Below are 24,396 nucleotides of genomic sequence, written 5' to 3'. Positions count from 1 at the left end.
AGGGGCAATTTCTGAGCGCTTAGCCAGGAATAACCCCTAGGCATCACCGGGTGTGGCCCAAACAACAACAACAACAACAACAACAAAATTATCAAACTAAAGCTTCATTGCATTCAAATAAAAGTAAAAAAGTGTGGGGCCGGAAAGATAGCACAGTGGTAGGGCATTTGCCTTGCATGCAGAAGGACAGTGGTTTGAATTCTGGCATCCCATATGGTCCTCTCGAGTGTGCCGGGGGCAATTTCTGAGCATAGAGCCAGGAGTAGCCCCTAAGCGCTACTGGGTTGACCCCCCCAAAAATATGTGGCAGTTTAAAAGAGTAAAAGAAGTGTTCCATGAACCCTACCAGAATTTTCTCTGGAAGATGCTAAATGTGCAGCTTGCTGAGGATTTTCAACTGGGTTTCATGAGGCACTTCAGAGCCCTTGAATTTTCTGTAGCCTCTAATGACCTGCTTTCTTTACAGCTTGGCATTCCAAATTCTAGACTCCGCTATTTCCTGATTGCAAAGCTTCAGTCTGAGCCATTACCTTTTCAAGCTGCCGGTCAGGTATTATTCTGATCTTTTTGCTATTATCCTTCTGTTGCAAATATTCTCTACTAGTTAATTTCCATAAGTGCTTTGTGGAGATTGATGAGTCTTGTAGACTGTAATGTGGCCCATTCCCTAGGTCTGTCTGTCTCCAAATCTTGTTTTTTTTTTTTTTTCTCTCACAGTACAACTGTATAATCAAGCACAAAAAAAAAAAAAAAAATCCTATGTCCAAAGCTGTTTTTCTCTTTCCTTATTAAGAAATAATAATTTGGGGCCGGGAAGGTGGCTCTAGAGGTAAGGTGTCTGCCTTGCAAGCGCTAGCGTAGGACGGACTGTGGTTTGATCCCCCCGTGTCCCATATGGTCCCCCAAGCCAGGGGCAATTTCTGAGTGCATAGCCAGGAGTAACCCCTGAGTGTCAAACGGGTGTGGCCCAAAAACCAAAAAAAAAAAAAAAAAAAAAAGAAAGAAAGAAATAATAATTTAAAAATAAAAGGAAAAAATAATCCCTTACCACCTTCTATAATTTTTCTTTCTATTTTCTACTTTGCATCTTCTTTTCTCCTTAGTTAACATTAAGACATGCTCCAGGTAAAATTAAATATGAAGTCTTAATGAGGCTTAAGGAGATTAAGAAGTTTACTATGGGACCTTTTTTTTTAGGTCAATTCTATCTAGTTTGTTAAAATATAGTAATTATTCGCCTCTGTCAGAATCAAATGCATACTTGTTGTAGGTCTGGTATTCACTGTCGGCAATTTTCTGTGCATCCATTCATGTGGAAGGGTCTGTCAGTAGAGTTTTCAGTGCTCCTGAGGCTCTCTCCAGGTGACACAGTTAATACTCGGGGAAAACAGGGATCCTGGACAAGGCTGAAGATGCACTCTTGTTTTATACTCCTAGAAGAATTTCTCAGGGAGTTTGGTTACTGACAAAGCCAGAATCTTCAGAAAGGCCTATCAAAGAACAACTTGGCTGAGCCTGATTTAGTGGCTTGAAGGCTGCAGGTTTGAAGGAAGACAGTGTCTTCCTGGTTGGCACATGTCCAGTGGGCATTGAGTGTGCCCACATCCTTCTCCGGAGGGTGGGCACAAAACTCAGCCCTGAAGGATTTGTGCTGGGTTTCCCAAGAGAGTAACAGGGACAGAGTGGGATGTTGTCTTGTCCCCTTGGAGTTTCGCTGGGGTCCACCCTGGAGGCGGCTGGTTCTTGATTCTAAGGTAATTCACTGAGAGGCTTTTTGCAGTTAGCAAATCCCCCATAGGAAGAGATCAAAAGATATCCCATTCCCAGCAACAATCTTTTACAGTTTTGTAACACTAGAAGCTTATTTTTCAATCATAGGCAATTGTTTCTGTGTAAAAATATAGCAACCAAAGGCATGATAATGAAAAATTCCTCAAAGTGATTTTCTTTGACACAGCAGAGTTCTTTCACATTTTGCAACAAAAATTTTTTTTCTGTAAGACTCAAAAATAGTACTATCCTTTCAGAATAAGTTGCTCCTTACAAGCTGGGTGTACTTTAATGTGGTCGCCCAGGGACTTAACCTGTCCTGAAGAGCCTACAGAATGCACATTAAAGGAAGGAGGTGAGCTGACCCTGCCCACCAGCCATGCACATCTCAACATGGGTGCCATCCTAATCCATTGCTGGCTTTAGGAAATACACCACCCAGAGGAGCTCATGGAACCCACATCAGCGGACTTGATCTGACCTCACCTTTAAAGGGTGGAATCAGAGGAATCTGGCCTCTCCACTTTGCTCTTCAGTTGCCCACATATCCTCATCAATGAACCCCAGCACAACACATAAAAAAATGACCCTAAAGTGTAACAATGGCTAAACAAGACAGAATTGAGAATGAAGATGGCAGCTTTGATGACCTAAAAATTGCTGACCACATATTTAGCCTTTAAGATAAAGACTTTAGGAAGAAATATGAAGGATCCTCATAGAACTCAAAGCATGGAATGAACAACCACAAATAAGAATCAAGAGGATATGAAAATAGAAATAATAAGATGCTAAACTGCAATAACAGGACTAAAAAACTTGGTAGACAAAATGAAAATCTCAGTGGAAAGCCTCTCTAAACAGAGTAACAGTGGCTGAGAACAGAATCAGTGAGTGGAAGAGGCATAACAACTCCATTCAACAGAAGAGATTGGAAAAGAGCCTTAAATCAAATGATCCGACAATGAAAAAAACAAACAAACAAACAAACAAAAAACCGCATAAATATGTGAACAAAATAATATAGAAGTCTGTGATAAACTCAACAGAAACAACACAAGAATCACTGGAGTCCCAGAGATCCAGGAAGAAAATCCCCATGAAGAATCAGCAGGCCAGGACATCATTGCAGAGAAACTCTCAGAGCTAAAAAGTACATGCAGCCAAATCTTGCATGCCCAAAGAGTACCAGCTAAAAGAGATACAAAGAAAAGTACCCAAAAACACATCCTAGTCACAATGACAAGTCCCACATAGGGATGGAACACTGAAATCAGCAAGATCAAAAACAGAAATTACATTCAAAGGAGCATCCTTAAGATTTATAGCAGACCTCTCACAAAGTAAATCCTCAAAACCTGAAGGCAGTGGTAGGATATAGTGAAAAAAATTAACAAAATGAATTCTTCACCAAGAGTACCTCACCCACTCAACTTACATTCAGTTTTGAAGGAAGGATACATAGCTTCATGGATAAACAACAACTCAGAAAATTTAAAGACTCAAAACTAGCCTTAAAAGACAAACTAAGGTCTACTTTAAGGCATGTCAGACCAGCAGACACACCAAAATTCTATATAAACATGACACTGAATCCCATAATAATTATCTCTCTCAACATCAATGGACTAAAAACATCAGTTCAGAGACACAGAGTGACTAAATGGATCAAAAAACTGAATCCAACATTCTACTGCCTACAAGAAACATTTGAGTAGCCAGAACAAACATAGACTCAAAATCAAAGGTTGGAAGACAATCATCCAAGCAGAAAGCTCCCTTAAAAAAGATGGAGTGGCCATATTAATGTCAGATGACACAAACTTTAGACTTAAACAAGTTATAAGGGTCAAAGATGGACATTTTGTAATAATCAGTGTAATGTACAACAGGAAATCACACTGCTATATATATATATATGCACACCCAATGAGGGACCAGGAAAAATATTTAATACAATTGTTGATAAATCTGAAAGACATCAATAGCAACACAATAATAGTGGGAGACCTCAACACTGCCCTGTCACCCCTTGATATGTCAACCAGGCTAAACCCCAACAAGAATATACTTAGCTCTGAAAGGAGAAATAGAAGAAAGTGGACTAGTTGATATATATATATATATATATATATATATATATATATATATATATATATATATATATATATATATATATAGGGCACTCCAAGCACAGAAAACTGGATACACATTATTCTCCAATTCACATGGGTCATTCTTCAGGATAGACCACATGCTGGCCCATAAAACACCTTCATAAAGTCAAGAGGATAGAAATCATACAGACTACTTTTCAGATGACAGTGCACTGAAATTAGAAGAGAACTTCAAAAGGAACACAGAGGAAAAACTTTAACTCCTGGAAATTAAACAGCTCACTAATGAACAACCAGTGGGTCAGAGATGAAATCAAAAAGGAAATCAAAAGAAGTCTGGAAACAAATGCAAATGAAGACACAAATTATCAGAATTTGTGGGACACAGTAAAAGCAGTGCTAAGAGGACAATGTATAGCTTTACAAACACATCAGGAAGGAAAAATTCTTATAAAATAATTTAATAACACAAGTTATAAAATTATAAAGTTATCAACAAAATGAATCAAAAATAGGTAGGCAGAAGGAAATAACAAAACTTAGATGAACGTAATGAATTGGAGATCCAAAAAAACAATCCAAAAGATCAATGAAAGCAAAAGTTGGTTCTTTGAAAAAATAAACATGATTGATAAACCAGTTGCAGAACTCACAAAGAAAGGAAGAGAAAGTTAATAAGCTGAATTAGGAATGAAAAGAGGGAGATAACTACAGATACTACAGAAGTTCAAAGGGTAATCAGAACCTAATTTGAGAAACTATGCCACAAAACAAGAGAACCTGAAAGAAATGGATAAATTCTTAGACTCATAATCTTCCATAGTTGAATATGTTCCAATATGACCTAGCATATCTGAATAGACCCATCATTATTGAGGAAATTAAAATGATAATCAAAAATCTTCCCCAAATAAAAGCCAGGCCCAGATGGATTTATTAATGAATTATTTCAAACCTTTCAAAAAGACCTACTACCAATTCTTGTCAGGATCTTTCAGGAAATTGAAGAAACAGAATCACTCCCAAATAGTTTTTACAAAGCTAACATCACCCTCATACCAAAAACAGACAGAGATGCTGCCAAAAAAGAAAACTAGGCCAATATCCCTGATGAACACAGATGCAAAGATCCACAAAAAAAAATCCTAGCAAATAGGATCCACCAATGCCTCATCAAGAAAGTCATACATCATGACCAAGTAGGTTTCATTCCAGGAATGCAAGGATGGTTTAACATATGTAAATCAGTCAACATAAAACCATATCAACAAAAGGAAAAATAACAATATGGTCGCATCAATCGATGCAGATAAAGCATTTGATAAGGTCCAACATTCATTCATGATAAAAACTCTCAAAATGGGAACGAAAGTAACTGTTCTCGGTATAATCAAGGCCATTTACCCACAAGCCCATGATAAATTTTATACTAAGTGGAGATAAAAAAAATAAGCCTTTCCTCTAAAATCTGGTATAAGACAAGGCTGCCCCCTCTTGCCACTTCTATTTAACATAGTACTGGAAGAATTTGCCATAGAAATTAGGCAAGAAAAAGATATTAAGAGTATTCACATAGGAAAGGAAGAAGTCAAGCTCTCACAGTATGCAGATGACATGCTTCTATATTTAGAAAACCATAAAAGACTACCAAAAAGCTTCTAGAAGCAATAGTTTCATATAGCAAAGTGGCAGGTTACAAAATTAACATGCAAAAATTAATGACCTTCTTAGGCACAAATAATGATAGAGAAGAAATAGGCATTAAAAAATAAACTCAAATATCTTAGAGTCAACGTACCTAAAGAAGAGACGGACCTATACAGAGGAAACTAAAAAACACAGCTTAAAGAAATAAGAGAGGGCACAAGAAAATGGAGACACATGCCTTGTTCATGGATTGGGAGGACTAACATCATTAAAATGGCAATACTCCCCCAAGCATTGTACAGATTTAATGCAAGTCCTGTAAGGATATTCATGACATTCTTCAAAGAAGTGGATCAAACACTCCTGAAATTCATTTGGAACAATAAATGCCTATGAATAGCTAAAGTAACCATTAGGAGAAATAAGATGGGAAGCATCAGTTTAACCAACTTTAAATTGTATTATAAAACAATAGCCATTAAAACAGCATAATATTGGAATAAAGAGAGACCCTCTGATCAGTGAAGTCAACTTGAGTGTTCAGAGAATGTTCCCCACATGTACAATCAATCTTTGATAGAGCAAGGAAAGCCTCTTCAACCAGTGGTGTTTGCACAACTGGTCAGCCACATGCAAAAAAGCGAACTTGGACCTCCATCCAACACCATTCACAAAGGTCAAATCAAAATGGATTAAAGACCTTGATATCAGACCCAAAACCATAGGTATATAGAAGAAAACAGGCAAAACACTCCATGACATTGAGACTAATGGCATCTTCAAAGAGGAAACACAACTGTCCAAACAAGTGGAAATAGAGATAAATAAATGGGACTGCATTAAACTGAGAGGCTTATGCACCTCAAAGGAAATAGTGACTAGGACACAAAGGCCACCCCCAGAATGGGAGAAACTATTCACCCAATACTCATCAGATAAGGACCTAATATCTAAGATATACAAGGTACTGACAAAACTTAACAAGAAAAAAAAATCTAACTCCATCAAAAAATGGGGAGAGAAATGAGCAGACACTTCCTCAAAGAAGAAATACAGATGGCCAACAGGCATATGAAAAAAATGATCCACATCACTAATCAGGAAAATGCAGATCAAAATAATGATTAGGTATCATCTCATGCCACATATTGGCACACATCACAATGAACAACAATAGTTAGTGCTGGCAGGGATGTGAATAGAAAGAAACTCTTATTCACTGATGGTGGGAATATCATCTAGTTCATTCTTCTGAAGAATGATATGAATATTCCTCAAAATATTTGAAATTGAACTCCAATATGATCCAACAATACCACTCCTAGAGATATACCTTAGCTATACAAAACCACAATACAAAAAGCATCCTCTGCATGCATTTGTTCATTGCAAAGCTATTTCCAATAGTCAGAAACTGGAAACAACACAAGTGCCCAACAACAGATGAGTGGCTAAAGAAACTGATACATATATACAATGGGATACTATAGAGCTATTAGGAAAAGTAAGTTATGAATTTTTCCTATACATGGATGGACATGGAAACTATTGTGCTGACTGAAATGAGTTAGAGGAAGAGAGATAGACCAGAATAGTCTCACTCATTTGTGGGATATAAGAAAAATAAAAACATCATGGTAATAATATCCAGAGACAATAGAGATGAGGGCCGGAAGGACCAGTCCACGATATGAAGCTTACCACAGAGTAGTGAGCGCAGTTTGAAAAATAAGGACACTAGCAGCTATCATGACAATGGTAGTGAGTGAGAGAAATAGAATGCTTGTCTTGAATACAGGCAGGGTGTGTAGGAGAAGGGATATGGGGGGGGGCATTGGTGGTAGGAATGTTGTACTGGTGAAGGGGGTGTACATTTTATTACTAAAACCCAACTGTGAACATTTTGTAACCATGGTGCTTAAATAAAGGTATTATTAGGGAAAAAATGACCTTTCAGAGTAAACTAAAAAGGTTTGATTTTATTTTCCTTTTTAATTTCTAGGCTTTTATTAGATCCTAGTCATGTTCCTAGTTTTTCATTGCTGTTTGTTTTGTTTTTATTTTTTTTAATAAAGGGCTAGAACACATGCTGAGGCAAAACATTTCCTGGAAATGTTATTGTTGCTAACAATCAAACCTAGAGCTCCACACTTGGCAAGCATGTGCTATACTCTTGACCGTGCTGAATGCTTTAATTCACACCAAAAGTACTAATTCCACAAAATAAGTCATCTCTCGTGCAACATGATGTCACTATAATTTTAACAACTTGTGTCTTTACAAGAAAACCATCATTTATATGTGTATATATAATATACATTATATATATATGTGTATATATGTATTTTCCCTCATGCTGAAGCTGGAACCCAAGACTTCACACATAAAAAGAATGAGTTCTGTGGTGCTGGAGCAAGAGCACAGCAGGGAGGGCACTTGGCCATACACAGTGCTGACCCAGGTTCAATCTTCAGCATCCCATAGTCTCCTGAGCACAACAGAAGTGATTCCTGAGCACAGAACCAGGAGTAAATTCCCTGACCACTGCCAGGTGTGACCCGAAAAACAACAAAAAAGAATGATTTCTCCAGCTGAACTAGCATCTCTAGCCCTCAGAATGTATATATTTTTCATGATAACTATAAAGAGGAAGATTGACAATGCTTACTAATGTCCTAAGAATGTCTCATAATTGTGTTACCATTTTCTATTGTGTTCAGTGTTTTATTTTTAATCAAATTTATGACGTTATATATTTTTTATTTAATCAGATACTGATGGAATTCCCCCAAATTGAATCAAAACAGTGCCCCAAACCTGCAACAGATGCAGAAAAGAAAGCTGAGGAAAAGCAAAAAGAGCCTAACACTTGCTTTGAGGGCATCAGACAGACTTCCCCAAAGGGGCCCGTTTTGTTCAAACTGGAAACAATAGAAGAAATCAACCGGAAACGTCAACAGGATAGCGATCTCTCTGTGGAGATGTTAGAAGGCTTCCTAGAAGATGGCTTGGACCCGACACACTACTTCATACCCCCAGAGTCCTTATTGCGATATGCCCTTCTGTTAGACATTGTTACACCCACCTGCAGACGGTCTACGTGTTTTACCAAAGGGTAGGTTTTCCAGAGATGCTGTTCATGCTATAACCCCAGGTTTTCATAGCTAGCAATGCTTTGAGTTCTTTTCAAAACAAGAAGCTTTTGATAAAATATTTCTGGTAGAAGAATTTTTTTTCAGCCCTTAATTGCCTACTTGGACTTTGACAGAACACATGAGTGAAATTCCTTCTGATAGAACATGCTGTCCACTGCCCACAAAAGACAGGGCCACTTGTTTGGTGACCTTCACAGGATCGGAATAACTCATGTTGGACTCATGGTTTCTTGAGATGGCAAATAGCTAAATTTTTAAAAAATTTTCTGTGTGTGTTTTGGGCTGTGCTCAGCTGTGCACAGGCCTTACTTCTGACTCTGCCCTCAGGGGTATCACTCCTGGTGGTTCCAAAGAACCCCTATACTGTGTCTGGAATGGAACCCTACTTAGCTAAATTTTTAGCATCTTTCTTTCTTTGGTTTGTCATCCATCAACAATTATTTCCTCTCTAATGATCAGTGTATAAGAAGTTAAAATGTATTATTATTTTTTTAAATTATTTTTGGTTTGGGGGCCATACTTGGTGGCATTCAGGAGTTACTCCTGGCTCTGTGCTAAGGAATCATTCCTGCCAGACTCAGGAACCATATGTGATCCAGGGATTGAACCTGTGTGCAAAGCAAATGCTTTCCCCACTGTGCCCTGTAAATTAAAACTTAATCTACGAAGGTCAGGGGGAGAGACTTGATTTGCATCTCACTGACTGGCTTGAATCTCTGGCACCATGCTTTGGAGCCCTGCCTAGTGTGTTCCCTCAATCTAAAATAGTGACATGGAATCATTGGAGCATAAGAGTCTGTTTTCTAGATTAAAAAACAAGGTAGTAATTTAAATTTCTAAATGAAGAGCTTTGGGTTTAATGTATTTCTCACCATATTATTGTTGCTCATATTATTTACTTTATGGCCAGAAGATTTTTGTTTCCAATATTTGCTAGTAAAAAAGAACTAAAAATAATACATATTTTATTTATAATTATATAAGCATGCCAATTGCAAAAGTTATCATGTAAAAAGGACGAGGACAATAAAAACTATTATTAAGTAATAGGAAAAAAAAAAAAAACCCAAGGTGGATATTTTCATGGCTCAACACCAGGAAAGTACTAAGATTTCTGCTCTTCCATGTACTTGACTAGTTTTCTTCTCTACGTGCAACCAGCAATTTTGATTTTCTGCCTAATCACCTGAATGTATTCAATAGGAAAGTGTTCTCACATAATACAAGTGTATTTTTTTTCTTCCTTTAAGTCTGAGAAGTTTCAATAGAATGATCATTTATATTTGAATTTAAATTTATCTTTAAATTATGAAGCCTCTTTATATGACAGTGAGACTATTTCAGTATTAACTCTGCCAATGGCTTACTCTTTGAAGAATGCATTTAAAGGTTAGGACTCAGCACCTCAGATACTAAATAACATTTGTGTTAATATTTCAGTTATGGAAGATATGTAGAAGGGACGGGATCTGTCTTGCAGACTTCAGAAGATGTGCAGGTACTGCGTTTGCTTTCAAAAGAAGAGATTTCAAAATCATTACCAGTAGAATTACAGGCAACAGTCAAAAATTGGGAGCTCTAAGATAATGTTCTCTCTTCAACTAAGAATATAATTTATTCTTAGTTATTCACATAAAAAGACTTGGATATGACACATACAGTTTTGACATATATACAGGATATGAGCTTATGTAAAAAGAATGTTCATGCTTTTTTTTACTCTTGTTTTTTATTATTTTTACCTTTTGTATTGTATTTTTCAAATTTGCTTGATTGTTTGGGGACTACACCTGGCAAGTGTATTATATTAGTAGAGTATAGTATAATATTATTATATTATTCTCCACTCAACGTTTATTCCTGGTGAGGCTTGGGGTAACCATATTGGGTTCTGGGAATCAAACCTGGGTTGGCCACATGTAAGGTTAGTGCTCTGTTTGTTATACACTCTTTCCAGGCCCAGCCATTTATATTTATATTACACAAATAGTATATGAAAATACCACATATAGTTGTTAATGTTCTGCTTAATTTTGCATACACATTGATACATTGGAGCCTTCCTTTGTATCACATGATGCAAAATTAGGTAGCAGAGAAAATATGTTTTAATAAGACTCTCGTCATACTTTATCTTGGACTTTTATACGAAGGTATTTTATTACTTTATAAGGTCTCGTTTCCCTTTAAGTATTTTAGACCTCAAAGCATTATTTTAAGAATGTTCTTTAAAAAACTACAAATAGGGAGAGAGCGTGTTGACAGCATATTTTTCTGGCTCAAGATAAACTGGTCAGCTGTATTCTGCATTCTTCTTTATTAGGCTGAAGTTTTCCCAGTGCCTTTGTTTTCATGGGTACTATTGGAAGTAGTCAAACATGGTGTAATTTTTATGGAATTAATAGCAGGGCATGGGCAATATTTGTCCAGGCTTCAAACAAACAGTGGTTTGATGTTCGTAGGTAGACATGCCACAAATAAGTCTCTACTTTTAAGAAAATTAATAAGCCTTCATTGTTTCATTATTGAATATAGGCTTGATTTATTTGCCTCTATATTGTTTTTTAATAATATTGAAGTGATATCACTTCAAGCAACTTATACTATTCCTTCAAACCAATTGAAAATAATATTTTCTATTAATAAAAGCTATCTGGAATAAAAACTTTATCAGAGACACATGAATAGGTACTTGTGTGAAATTTTCTGTATTAAACATACTTTATCTGGGCCAGAACAATAGCACAGTGGTAAGGTGTTTGCCTGACATGTGCTCAACACAGGACGGACCACAGTTCGAAACCTAGCACCCCATGTGGTTTCCTGAGCCTGCCAGTAGCGACTTCTGAGTTTAGAGCCAGGAGTAACCCTGAGCGCCGCCAGGTGTTACCCAAAAACAAAAAACATACTTTATCATTTTAAGACAATATCTTATTTGATGAAATTGATCTTAACCAGTAAACATTTTAGTGATTTACATTTTCACCTTGTGAAAGTGATTTTATTGCTTGACCAATTTTCTTTAATTTTACTTTTTTACTATATTTATAACCTCTATGTTATTCTTACTTGTTTATATTTGTAAACTTTAATGTTCGAGGATCAGAAGGATATACTAAAAGTATATATAATTTATATATACATTTATATATACTTTATATATTATTGAAAGTATATACTGAAAAGGATATACTGAAAGTATCATAACTGTGGAACATTAATTTGTAGTTTATTTTCAGTCTACACTGTTATTTACTGAGTCAGTTCATTAGGTCTTTGATGACAAAGAGACCTTCTGTCTGTGCCTTTTTTCTATCTTGTGTTATGTCAGACTCTACTTCTTAGAACTCTAGTTCTAGATCTCACAATGTGTGATCTTAACACATGTATTTGCTTTCAACCTTATCTATAATCTTATTTTTTTTATTCTTACAGATTGAAGAGATCTACAAATCCCTCGACAATTTGTCCCAAGAGGAAAAGATCACAAAACTTTTGATGCTTAAACTTCGTTATTTCACTCCCAAAGAAATAGCAAATCTCCTTGGATTTCCCCCCTCATTTGGTAGGTGATAGGCACACGGACTGCAGCTTTTGTTTATTGAGGGACCCAGAGTACATTGGGGCCTCAAGTCTTTGTTATAAATAGATCCTTGCCTGGCAGGTGGAAATTAGAAACCCCTTTCTTTCCTGATTATGCCATCTGGGGCACTTTCCTTTCCTCTCTACCCCCACTTCACTCATCATCAGCCTCAGCCCATTCCCTTCCACTCAATTTTGTCCCTTTGTGCTCTGCTAATGGTCCCAGAGCAGTTTGTAGGACATAGGCCATATTAGCAGTCCCTCCCCACCCTTAGTACTGATGCTGTTAAAAGTGTTTTCTCCTACTTCTTGTTCTGAGGTTGCAGTCTAATCACCCCACACTAGATCTTGTGAAAGAATATCTAGCACATTTCTCCACAAAGCAATTGAAGAATTGTGGTTTAAAGTAGTTGAAGAATCTGTGTTTTTTTTTCCCCCTTGGGGATGCATTTGTATTTATTCTTCACAAAGATATACATCATGTGTCTGTCTTTCCTAAAAGGTTTTTGTGGCAAATGAGAAGGTGGAGAGGTGCTTGGAGAAGGAACTTTCCTCAGTGGAGAGCAAAGACAGGGCAGGAGCACAAATGCTCTAGTTGACAGATTGGGGGACCTGGAGGAGGAAATCTCTCAGTGCAGAGCAAGACAGGCATCAGCCCAGCATCTTTTGCAACCCAGAAAAGTATCATTTGCTGCAGTCTTCTCCTCTTAGGGCTGCTGTCTCCCCCATCGCACTCACGGCCCCACTCTGTCTGCTGCAGGTTTCATCCCTGCCTTATTCCTGTGCTCGAATCACTAGCTGGTAGAAAGGGAGGGGGACTAAAATCTCAGGTAACAGACTTCCAGTGTTACTCAAGAAGAAAATGTTACCTGGGAGTTTGAATGCAAAACAGTCACTGGCTAAATCCAAAGCAGCTTTGCTTTCAGTATAGTATGATTCTTGAAGCACACAACTTGAAGGACAGACCTTATTGTAAATTCTAACTCAGAGATTACAGTGAGGCTTTGGAGCACACTGTTTTGTTTTTTGGAAGCAAAACCTGCCCCCAAATTATTTGACTTCCTAAGTGTTTCTCTTGTAGCCATGGAGTCAGGATTATTTGTATTTCTCTCTCACTCTTTCTCTCTTTTTTTTTTTTTTTTTCTATGATCTCATTCAGTCCCAAACATCCTGGGGTGTGTTATGGAAGAGAAACAGAGACTTTCCTTGTGTTTGTTTATGTTCAAGAGTAAAGGGAAATATCCTAAAAAAGAGCTGAGACTTGAACTCAAGAATTTCATTCCCACTTTGTCTTTCTAGTCACTCCTTTCATTTTTTTTCTCTTCTATCAGAGCTGTATGCCTGCTATCTTCTATCTTCTGAGCAGTATGCCTTTTCAAACTTCAGAGAGAAAGAAAAAGGAGATACACTATTTATCAAAAATCAACTTCTGAGTATTACTCTCCTGCTTGGTTTTTCAAGAAATACTAACTAGTCATTTGGGAATCAATAATGAGACTTAGCATGGACCCTGGGGGAGCTACAGAACTGAGTTCAAATCCTACCTTAACTGTCTCCTCCTTTCACTTAAGCATGCACCTGTAAAATGAGCAAATGAACAAAAGCTGACAAATCATAGAGTTGCTCTGATGGTTGCTATGTCAGCCAGTAAAATGCTTATACCACATTATTTACTTTCCTAATCATGAATATTTTATCTCATATACTAAAATGTGGGTAAGATATAGATTTTTTTCTTAAAAATTTTTTGCGGGTTCACAATGCTCAGGGGTTACTCCTGACTATGTGCTCAGAAATGGCTCCTGGTTTAGGGGACCATCTGGAATGCCAGGGATTGAACCAAGATCCATCCTGGGTCAGCCACAAGGCAAACATTCTACCGCTGTGCTATCACTCCGGCCCCAGATAAAGAGTTTTTGAAAAGCCTTTTGAAAACTTATTTATCTTGCATACAAGGAAGTCTTTAAAGTGACTTGAACTTAATAACTCATATGATGCATTATTACAGTCAAGCCTGCCCTAGTCTCAGCCTGGACTAGACAGACCCTCAACAGAACAATCTTTCCCATGTGTTCCCCACATCATCGACTCTGGACCCAACATGGGCAGAGTCTGAGCTCCTGCATAGTCTCCACTTAGTCTCAGCAGTTGCTGAGCTGCATATTATGACTTAAAAATCTAGCACATTTTTAAACCTTTCTTCACTTCTGCTAGCATATTAACACTGACCATCTCTGAGTAGTCTAAAAGCCTATTCGCAGTTATATTTGTACCTCTGATTACTTTGAACTTAGTCATTTCTGATATTACTAATGTGCTTGCCTAAGACATTATCTTTATAATAGTAATTTTAGGATGCTGCTTAATTGCAAATAAGTTTTATATGGAAATCACTTGTATTTTATAGCAGTAAGTATAATGTCAAGTGTTAATGAAGCACTTTATTATAATCTATCTTCTGGGGCTTACAAATCTATGAAATTTGGTTATTCTCAATGCTCTAATCTTTTCTCCCATTTTATTACCTAATTTGCCTTTCCTTTATTTAATTGCTATATAAAAGAACCTGAATGTGACATTCCAGCACTGTAAATAGCATAATAGTGTATATTTTGATGTGTGGGAAATCTTTTATGTTCATCATTTGCTAGGCTTTATTCCAAGAATAGACTCCTTGGGTCCTATTGTTTTTATTTATTTTTGTGTAGTCTCAGGAATCAAATTGAGAGCCTCCCCCATAAGGATGTCTTCTATCCCTGAACTAGATCCCCAGACCTTATTGTTCTTTGTTTTATTTATTGTTTCATATTGTGATTTTTATCTGGGAGGGAGGTCATATTTAGCAGTGCTCAAGGGTTTGAAGTACCCAGCGGTATAATGCCATATAATGCCAGGAATGAAACCTAGGTCTTCTGCATGAAAAACATATGCTCAGTTTTCTCTCTGGCCCTTCATTTCTCTTTCTTAAAAAGTTCAACGAGAAGATTAATTTGTTGAAAACATATATAAAATCACATGTATATATGTGATTCATTGAAATCATATAGAAAAACAAGTGAGGCCTTTGCAATAGCAATAGGTAGAGCTCATCCAATACATCCATTAAGGAAAGTAAACCCAGTTTAATGATGGACCAAAGGATTCGAACAGAAATTTCAACAAAGGAAATAAACAGATGGCCAAGAGGCATCTGAAAAGATACCAAATAACATTAATTTTTGTGTGTCAGACTCACAGTGAGATACCGTATGAAAAGAGAAGCTCTAGCTGTGTGGGCAAAGATGGGGTTTAAATGCAGCAACTGTTCAGGTAACACACCTGTCAGATTCTCAGCTGTTACATATAAAGCAGAGATTTACTGTAGCTTCGCCCTTATGTATATATCCAAGGTAACGGAAACTGTTTTATCTAGATAAAAACTTAGACATGTTGTTCATCACAGCACTATTTATAAGAATTCAAGTAGAGAGCTCACATGTCAGTATGAATATTATGGTATCCATCGGGAGCGCACTTGCCTTGTATGTGATTGACCCGTGTTCTATCCTCAGCACCTTAAATAGCTCCCTGAGGCCTCCAGGTATGATCCCTGAGCACAGAACCAGGAGTAGGCCCTGAGCACCACTGGGCATGTGGTAGAAAAATGGAAAATAAAGAACACATATCAATAGTAAATATTCAGAATGCAAAAACCCATAGAAAAATAAAGCTGGGGGTGGTGGGGAAGAGAAGTGATTGCTGCTGGTACTGGCTTGTTTTTGAGCTGATGAAGATATCCTGGAGTTAGTGGAGACGGATCCACTTGATTGTATGTTTTAAGAGGGTGAAATTTATAGAGTGTGAATTTTATCTCCCTAAAATTGTTTCTGAATGAAAGAAACCCCTATAAAGTAATGGTTTTTCCGCCTTTTCCCGAAGTTCACCTAAATCACAGATTTCAAGGAGGTGCATGGATGTTAGTGTGTGTATATACTGGGCATGTTAAATACTATGACAAGAGACTATCAATATGGCAAAGCAGTGATCTGTAGTATATTTTAGTCTCATTTTTATTCATTAATGTTGTTTCATGGTGATCTTAGGGATATATTTATGTAAATAAGCACTGTGTTAGAAATGAAATTATTTAAGTCGAAGTAAATAGACGAAAATATTTTTAACATTGTTATGTCTTTTTTTTTCTAGGATTTCCTGAGAAGATAGCAGTGAGACAGCGTTATCGTTTACTTGGAAATAGTCTTAATGTGCTTGTTGTAGCTAGATTAATAAAAATCTTATATGAATAATTTGGAAATAACTGAATAATGGTAATTCATTTGTGTCATAATAATTTTGAAACTCTGATGAAATCCAACTGGATTATTTTGAGTTCTATTTTTATAAGAACTTTGGAATTGATCAGAAAAATTCCTAATTGTGTCATTAAATTATACAGCTATAATTTTTTAAGCCTGCCACAATAATATTTTATTTTTAAAGTATAAGATGTTATAACACATAGTATAATGAATGGAGAAATGCTTTTGTATGTTGAAGAAATTGGTATCATTTTGGTTTTTTGTGGGGGCCATTCCCGGCAGTGGTCAGGGCTTATTTCTGGCTCTTTGCACAAGGGATCACTTCTGGCATGACTCAGTAGACTTTATGTGGTACCAGGGATGGAGCTCAGTTGTCTGTGTGCAAGGCAAGTTCCCTACTATCATCCCAGTTCCTTTTTTTTTTTTTTTTGCCTTTTTTTCTTAGGCAATAGATGATTTCTAATTCTAGAATTATTTGAATTCTAGCCAGTTTCAGATATCTAACTGTCCACTTAATTCTAATCCTTTAAACATTTCTTTATTTTTTTATTTGACGAGTGCACATATTTTTATTATGGTTTTCTTTTTCTGGTTGTGGTGTCATCTGTTTTGCTCTGGGGCATGTGTTGCTGGGAGTGGAAGCCAGAGCCACATGGGTGACAGGCTTGTCTCTGCCACTTAGAGCCACGTCCCAACTCTCAGATATTTTATTCATTGCGCCTTATTTATCTATTTATGCTATGGTTCTGGACCTCGCACATTCAAGGCAATCTACTAAAGAATTACACCCTTAGACCCACTCATGATAGTATGTTTATTAATGTTCAGTTTAGATGTGTGGGCTAAATATAAATAAAACTGGGGTTATTCATTGGCTCCTCATCGCTTTATGTTTGGGGCTTGCCTCGTGCTTGGAAGATCATGTAGTGCTGGGGCTTATATTCTGTTCTTCCACATACAAAGCACACACTAAGATTCTTGCACTCTCTCCATTCCCGTTTGGTATTTTATGCCAGATGATCAGAATTTATTTTTTGCAGGGCCTAAAGACTGTCAGGGGGCCAGAGAGATAGCAGAGAAGGTAAGGCTCCGGGTGCAGCCAGGGCTTGCTCCTCCATGCACAGCCAGCAACAGATCCTGAATCCAGCTTCTTAGGCCTTACCCCCTCCTCACTTCCTCCTTCTGCTCCCCTGACCCCCAGAAAAAAGAATTGCAAGGACTTGGATAGATATTTGTATACTGATGTTCTTAGCAGCATTGGTCATAATAGCCAAAGAGTGGAAATGACTCGAGAGGGTTAGAAACAGTGTTTAATTGAGGGAGAGGCAAAGCAGAGAGGCCAGGGGCCTTAAAGCCAGTCCCTTAGGTTGAGAGAGGAAGGGATAGGACCAAGGTTGGGACCAGGGCAAAGAGTCAGCTAGGGAAAGGGAAACAACAGCAGTAGCGACCAAAGGCAACAGGAAGAGTTGCCAAGCAGTTTCTTCAGCCATTGGGCAGCAGCCTTCCAGCAGGAGCAATTCAGTAGGGTCAGCAGCCCCTAGCACTTCAGCCCCAGCTTTATATATTCTTGGGCCAACTGCCCTCCAGCAGCAGTTACAAGGGGCTGGCATCTGTTAACTGAGGTCTTCACCCTTAAAGGGGCAGTAGCCCACTTATGCTGACCAGGATGAGTCTCTGCTTCTATATACAGAAAAATGAATAAACCATATACTGAGGGATATTATTTAGCAAAATAAAGCCAAATGTCCAGAAGGACAAACATATGATTCTGCTTAAATGAATAGTATGTCAAAGAATCATGTTTATAGGGGCCAAGATGACTAGTGCCCTGATCAGGGTTTGTGGATGGGGAGTTAGTGTTTACTGTGTAGAGAGGTTCTGTTAGCAGAATTAAAAATGTTCTGAAGTGCCAAGCTTTAGCACAACAAGGAGGGCATTTGCCTTTCATGCAGCCGACCCGGGTTCACTCCCTGGCATGCCATATTGTCCCCCAAGCCTGCCAGGAGTAACTCCTGAGCCTACTCTTTCTCCTCCAAAATATCTAGACATGGCCTAGGTAATCCTTGCATTTCCTTCTTTTTCTTTTCTTTTTTTTTTTTAATCCTTGCATTTCCATCATATTTTACTTACGGACCAGAGCAATGGTGCAGTGGTAGGGCATTTGCCTTGCACATGGCTGAAACATGATGGACTGCTGTTCAATACCCCAGCATCCCATATGGTCCCCTGAGCCAGGAACAATTTTTGAGTGCAGAGCCAGGAGTAACCCTTGAACATCACCAGGTGTGGCCCTCCCAAAAAGTCTGTAATATTGTACTTACAATCCCACTGAACTATAGATTTAGAAATCACTTCTAGGCTGGAAAGATAGTGCAGTAGGTAAGGTACTTGCCTTGCACATGGCTAACCTGAGTTCAATCTGTAGTACCTCATATGTACTCCTTTCCCCTCATTCCTGCCAGGAGTGATTCTTGAATGTAGAGTCAGGAGTAGGCCCTAAGCACTTATGAGTGTGGGCCCCAAGACCAAAAAAAAAAAAATCATTAGAACAGGTACATATTGGGGTATGTATTTACATTTTGCCAGAGTTTAAAAAAAATCTCTCCTGGATTCTGCTTTAGCTTTTTGTTTTGCTTTTATTTTTATTTTCAGAAAAAGTGCCATAAATATGGGTGGAGGGAACATATAGACCAGTGTTGAAACAGAATCATAAATGCCAATTGCATGTCTGTTTAAAAGATAAACCTTTCAGTTTAGTGTCCAGAAGCCACTTTCACCTTAGTTCCATCTGTGCTGGAAGATTCCACCAATAAAAAGATTTAGAGTTTTACCGTTTCTGAATATGCTGAAATTATAGTTGTGTGCCCCACTGAGCATTGTTATACAAAATAATGTTTAAGTGCCCCAACTATAAACACATCAAAGCTTTATGTAGGCATTTGCTTGCTACTTAAGAAACAGCATTTAACTTTATGAAATTTTAACTTATTGAAGCAATATTCCCAGCAGATGGTGATTTTTGTCTTTAATTTATAAAATGAAAAAGTACAATGGCAAGCTCATTAAAAAAATTCAGTAAGAAGCATAAACTCATTAATGAAGAGAATTTGTCATTGTCATTTAGTTGGCATATCAATATATATGTATACACATAATTTAGAAACTCATTTCATTGACTGCTACTATATATAATTGGTAGTGAGTGTGCATAAGTTTGAACTTTCTTAAATTTTCTACATTTTTTTCCTGGTTTTATTGAATATTGTCTCTGCACCACAACTATTGTGCTCAAGACTTATTCCTGACTCTGCTCAGAGATGAAATTTTCATCTCACTTCTGATGAGATTTGAGGGACCATGTGTAATGCCAGGTATTGAACCTGGGTCAGCTCCTTGCCCACTGTGCCATCTCTCAGGCCTTGGAGTTTTTGTTTTGATACTTAGTTTGTTGTACTCATCTTTTTTTTGGTTTTTGGGTTACACCTGGTGATGCTCAGGGGTTACTACTGGCTATGCGCTCAGAAATCACTCATGGCTTGGGGGACCATATGAACACCGGGGATTGAACTGAGGTCCATCCTGGGTCAGCCTTGTACAAGGCAAACGCCCTACTACTGCACTATTGCTTTGACCCCTTGTACTCTTTTTGAAGTTTTGGGACATAATTGCTTTCCATTTTGAAACTGTGTAATTAAAATATTTTCCTTTTCAAACCATATGCTGATTTTCCATTCTTTTTTTAAACCACTAAGGTTCTTTTTGTCAGGTTGTAATTTGAAGAACTATTTCCCAGCACTACGTGTGTGTGAGTGTGTGTGTGTGTGTGTGTGTGTGTGTGTGTGTGTGTGTGTGTGTGTGTGTGTATACTTTGCAGTGCCAGGGATCAACTAGACTCATACATGCAAGACACGTACCGTAATACTTCCCCTGATGTATATTTTCATGTTTTTTGAACCTCCAAATAATGCATAAAACATCCACTGAATTACTACTAAACAATAGTCTTGGGACTGATTTTGCAAATGAAATGGGTGTTCCACTTAAAAGGCTGTATAGCTAGAGACCTGAATGTTGGAACGAATGGTGTGTGTGTGTGTGTGTGTGTGTGTGTGTGTGTGTGTGTGTGTGTGTGTGTGTGTGTGTATACATATATCTTGCAGTGCTGGGGATCAACTACATTCTTATAGATGCAAGACATATGCTGTACTACTGCCCCTGATTCATATTTTTATGTTTTTAGAATCCCCAAGTAATGCATAAAACATTCACTGAATTACTGCTAAAACAGTTGTGGGAGTGATTTTGCAAATGAAATGGGTGTTTCTCTTATGAAGACTTTAGTGTTGGACAGAGAGTGGGCAGTGGCGCGCGCGTGTGTGTGTAAGGGGGATGTCACTTCATCACCTGACTGCTTCGGGGTCACCCCTATGAGATTCAGGGTTACCATAGGGATTGAAGGTTACCAAGGATTGAATCAGGTCAGCTACATGCAGAACAGGGGCCCTTTTCTTGACACTATCTCTCCAGCTGCTACCAGTTCTTTGTATCTGCTTTCTACTTACTGTGATGTTTGGGTCTCATTTTAAACTCTGTCCAACACATGTAATTCTCCTGTACAATGCCCTTCTTCTTTACAGTTTTCTAAATCATATCTTTCTTCTAAGAGTAGGTAGAAATTTACACAAAACCAGGAAAGTAGAAAGCTCATTTCTGCACAGAATTCTTACTGTTAGTGCATAATGGTCCCATTTCTCTACATACTGTGACTCCCATGTTTGAGTGTTTGTTTTGTTTGCTTCTTTATGTCTTCGCATATGGAGGCAGAGTCCAGTGATAAGAGTGTAAGTAGGAAACGTGCTTCTTTAGTCAAGTTGACTATATAATCAGATAAGATTACCTGAAGAGTTAAAAGACAGGGAGGAGGAAAGAGAACCAAATCGTAGAACTGAATTGTTCCTCAGCTCATTTACTGCCATTCGTGATCTAAGCCATTTCCCTCCCGAACCTTTACTTCCTACGATGCCTACCATAGTGTTGCCAAGTGACTCCCTCTGTGATTATGATATAATTCTAGAATTCTAGCTATTCTAGATTATTATTATAAATATTCTAGAATGATAGTGCAGGCACATTTGTAACTTGAATATCTGGCGGTCATACCAAATGATATAGCTTTCTTGAAAACAAATTAACTATCCTTCACTCGAAAATATGTTCTACTCAGTACTTAAAAATGTCTCTTTGTGGTACTTTTTCTCTCCATTTTCCCCAAGTTCAACTTCCATTATCCAAATTCATCTTATTCTTTTTTCTTCAACTTGGGCTCCATCTCCCACTTCTGTTCACAAAGTGACCAGCCCAAGAAAGTCCTTGCTGGATCCTGATTCATTTTGGAATATCTTATTACAAAAATCACTTTAAACTCAAAATATATATATGTATATATATATATATTTGCAGCCATATTTATGTCTATGGTTAAACAAGGAATTTGACAGAAGTAGGATGAATATAATGGATATAATTTTTACTGAGTTAGTTTGCTCATCTAGTTTCTTTTTATTTTTCCATTCTTTTTAAGGTTCTCTGTGTATGTATGTGTCTGTATTTCACACCGAGTAGTGCTCAGGGCTTACTTCTGGCTCTGCACTCAGGGATCATACCCGGTGGGCTTGGGAAACCATATTGGGAGCTAGAGATCTGGGCCAACCATGCAAGAAAAGCAGCTTATTCTTGTCCTATTACTCCAGCTCACACCTAATTTCTTACACAATTGCAGTCGTATTTCATACCACAAAGCAAAAATTGAAAGCACTGAATGGAATGCAGTACTCTGTTTTATGTATTTTATTTGTTTGAAACACATAATTTACAAAAACAAAAAATAATTTCAGATCAATGCTTGAATTTCTTTGGCTTGGGAGAAGTTGTATATAGATGCTATTAAACACTTTATTCTGAGTTCTTGCCTGTACAAGAAGAACTCAAGCTATTTTCTTTTTTTTCCTCCTCAATGATAGAATTGTAAAGAATTATAAAGTTCAAATAAATATAATTATAAGATAATTAAAAAGGCATTAGAAAGAGAACTCTGAAATTTGGTAAGAGAAGTAATCTGGTTACAGAGCCTTAAGTCTGAAGGAAGACATAATTGATTGACATGACCACCTTACAAGCAGAAGGTAACTTCAGGGCTAGTATTTTTAGACCCCAACTGGACAAATGGGGGCCAGGATGGTTTTTATTTTAGTTGCTTTATTTAAGCAATGTAGTTACAAAATTGTTCATTGCTGGGTTTAAGTCATACAATGTACACCATCCTTCACCATCTTTCAGTCACCATCATCAACTCCTCATCCCCTAGGTCTAGGGCAAGCAAATAGCTTCTCTCTCACTCTCTCCCCCCCCCCACTTCTTTCCTTTTTTTTTTTTTTTTTTTTTTTTTTTGGTTTTTGGGCCACACCCGGCGGTACTCAGGGGTTACTCCTGGCTGTATGCTCAGAAATAGCTCCTGGCAAGCACGGGGGACCATCTGGGACACCGGGATTCGAACCAACCACCTTAGGTCCTGGATTGGCTGCTTGCAAGGCAAACACCGCTGTGCTATCTCTCCGGGCCCACTTCTTTCCTTTTTGGTACTGTAGTTTGCACTATTGTTAATGCACTATTGTTAAATAGCCTTGCCCTTCTTAGTTTCTCACCTTTCAGCACCAAGTTCTTGTCCAAAGTGATCAATTACATCTATCATAGTCCTAGTAAACTCTTCTCTACTCTAGCTATACTCTCTGCTCTTTGTGATGAACTTTCTACCCTGGGCTGGACTTCTTGGGAGATAATAGAGACAAATATACCTTTGTCTCTATAGTCTCTTAGTATTATTATCATACTACCCCTTGTTTTTCTCATATCTGACAAATGAGTGATATTATTCTACATTTATCCTTTTTCTTTTGGTTCATATCACTCAGCATAATAGTTTCCATGTCTATCCATGTATAGGCAAACTTTAGCTGCATAGTGTTCCATTATGTAGATGTACTACAGTTTTGTTTTGTTTTGTTTTTAGCCAATCATGTGTTGTTAGGTACCTGGGTTGTTTACAGATTCTGACCAGGATGTTTTATTCTTACCCTGATTAGAACTGACTTCTCTTACCTCAGGATCAAACAACACCAGTGGTACGCATCTGGTGAAGTACCCAATCCCTGTAGACCTGAGACTCCTCTCACTTGAAAAGAGACTCTGGGTAGTCGGGGTGGGGGCAATAACAAAAAGTCCTGAGCTAGGATGCCATTATCACCTCAATCTAAGTATTCCAACCTATTACTTCAGTTACTTCTCCCTAGAGTAGCACCAACAAGAATCCCTGGGAGCTGGTCACAGCAAGCAACATGAAGAACTGGATAAAAATTAAGCTTCCACTAGAATCCCTGGCCTCAATAATAGACTAGGACCTGAGTATGAAACAAACAGAGAGCCTACTTGTTTAGATAAACACTTAAATAGATTCTGAAGTTTCTTTCTCATAGACAATACTTCTAAGATTCTATTTAAATTCATGTGTCGAGGCAAATACCAGGAAAATCACAAATAAGACAACTAGCTTTAATTAATGTGGATACCAATGTTGGCATTGATGATAATGTTGGCATTATCTGTGAGGAATTTAAAACACTCATGAAAAACATTGCTACAATTAAAATAATAGAAAAGCTGAGGTTCAATATAATTTTTCAATAAAACACGTTTAAGAAGCTAACAAAGAAATGCTATAGGGAGGAGAAGATTGCCCAATAGGCTGAACATGCAGGAGGCCTGGATTCCATC

General features: G+C 37.7%; 1 protein-coding gene across 1 annotated transcript in view; it reads left to right on the top strand.

Moving 5' to 3' along the window:
- TRDMT1 (tRNA aspartic acid methyltransferase 1) overlaps positions 1–16,557 on the top strand; it is a 40,879-nt gene extending 24,322 nt beyond the window's left edge. The window contains exons 7-11 of the mRNA XM_049777844.1: positions 467–550; positions 8,306–8,649; positions 10,130–10,187; positions 12,125–12,254; positions 16,457–16,557. Coding sequence (XP_049633801.1) covers positions 467–550; positions 8,306–8,649; positions 10,130–10,187; positions 12,125–12,254; positions 16,457–16,557 — 717 coding nt within the window. The remainder of the gene's footprint in view (positions 1–466; positions 551–8,305; positions 8,650–10,129; positions 10,188–12,124; positions 12,255–16,456) is intronic.
- The last annotated feature ends 7,839 nt before the right edge of the window (positions 16,558–24,396 follow it).

This window comes from Suncus etruscus, chromosome 7, assembly GCF_024139225.1.
Source record: "Suncus etruscus isolate mSunEtr1 chromosome 7, mSunEtr1.pri.cur, whole genome shotgun sequence".
Lineage (NCBI taxonomy): Eukaryota > Metazoa > Chordata > Mammalia > Eulipotyphla > Soricidae > Suncus > Suncus etruscus.
Note: the sequence above shows the minus strand (reverse complement) of the source record. Positions and strands in the feature narration are given on the sequence as shown.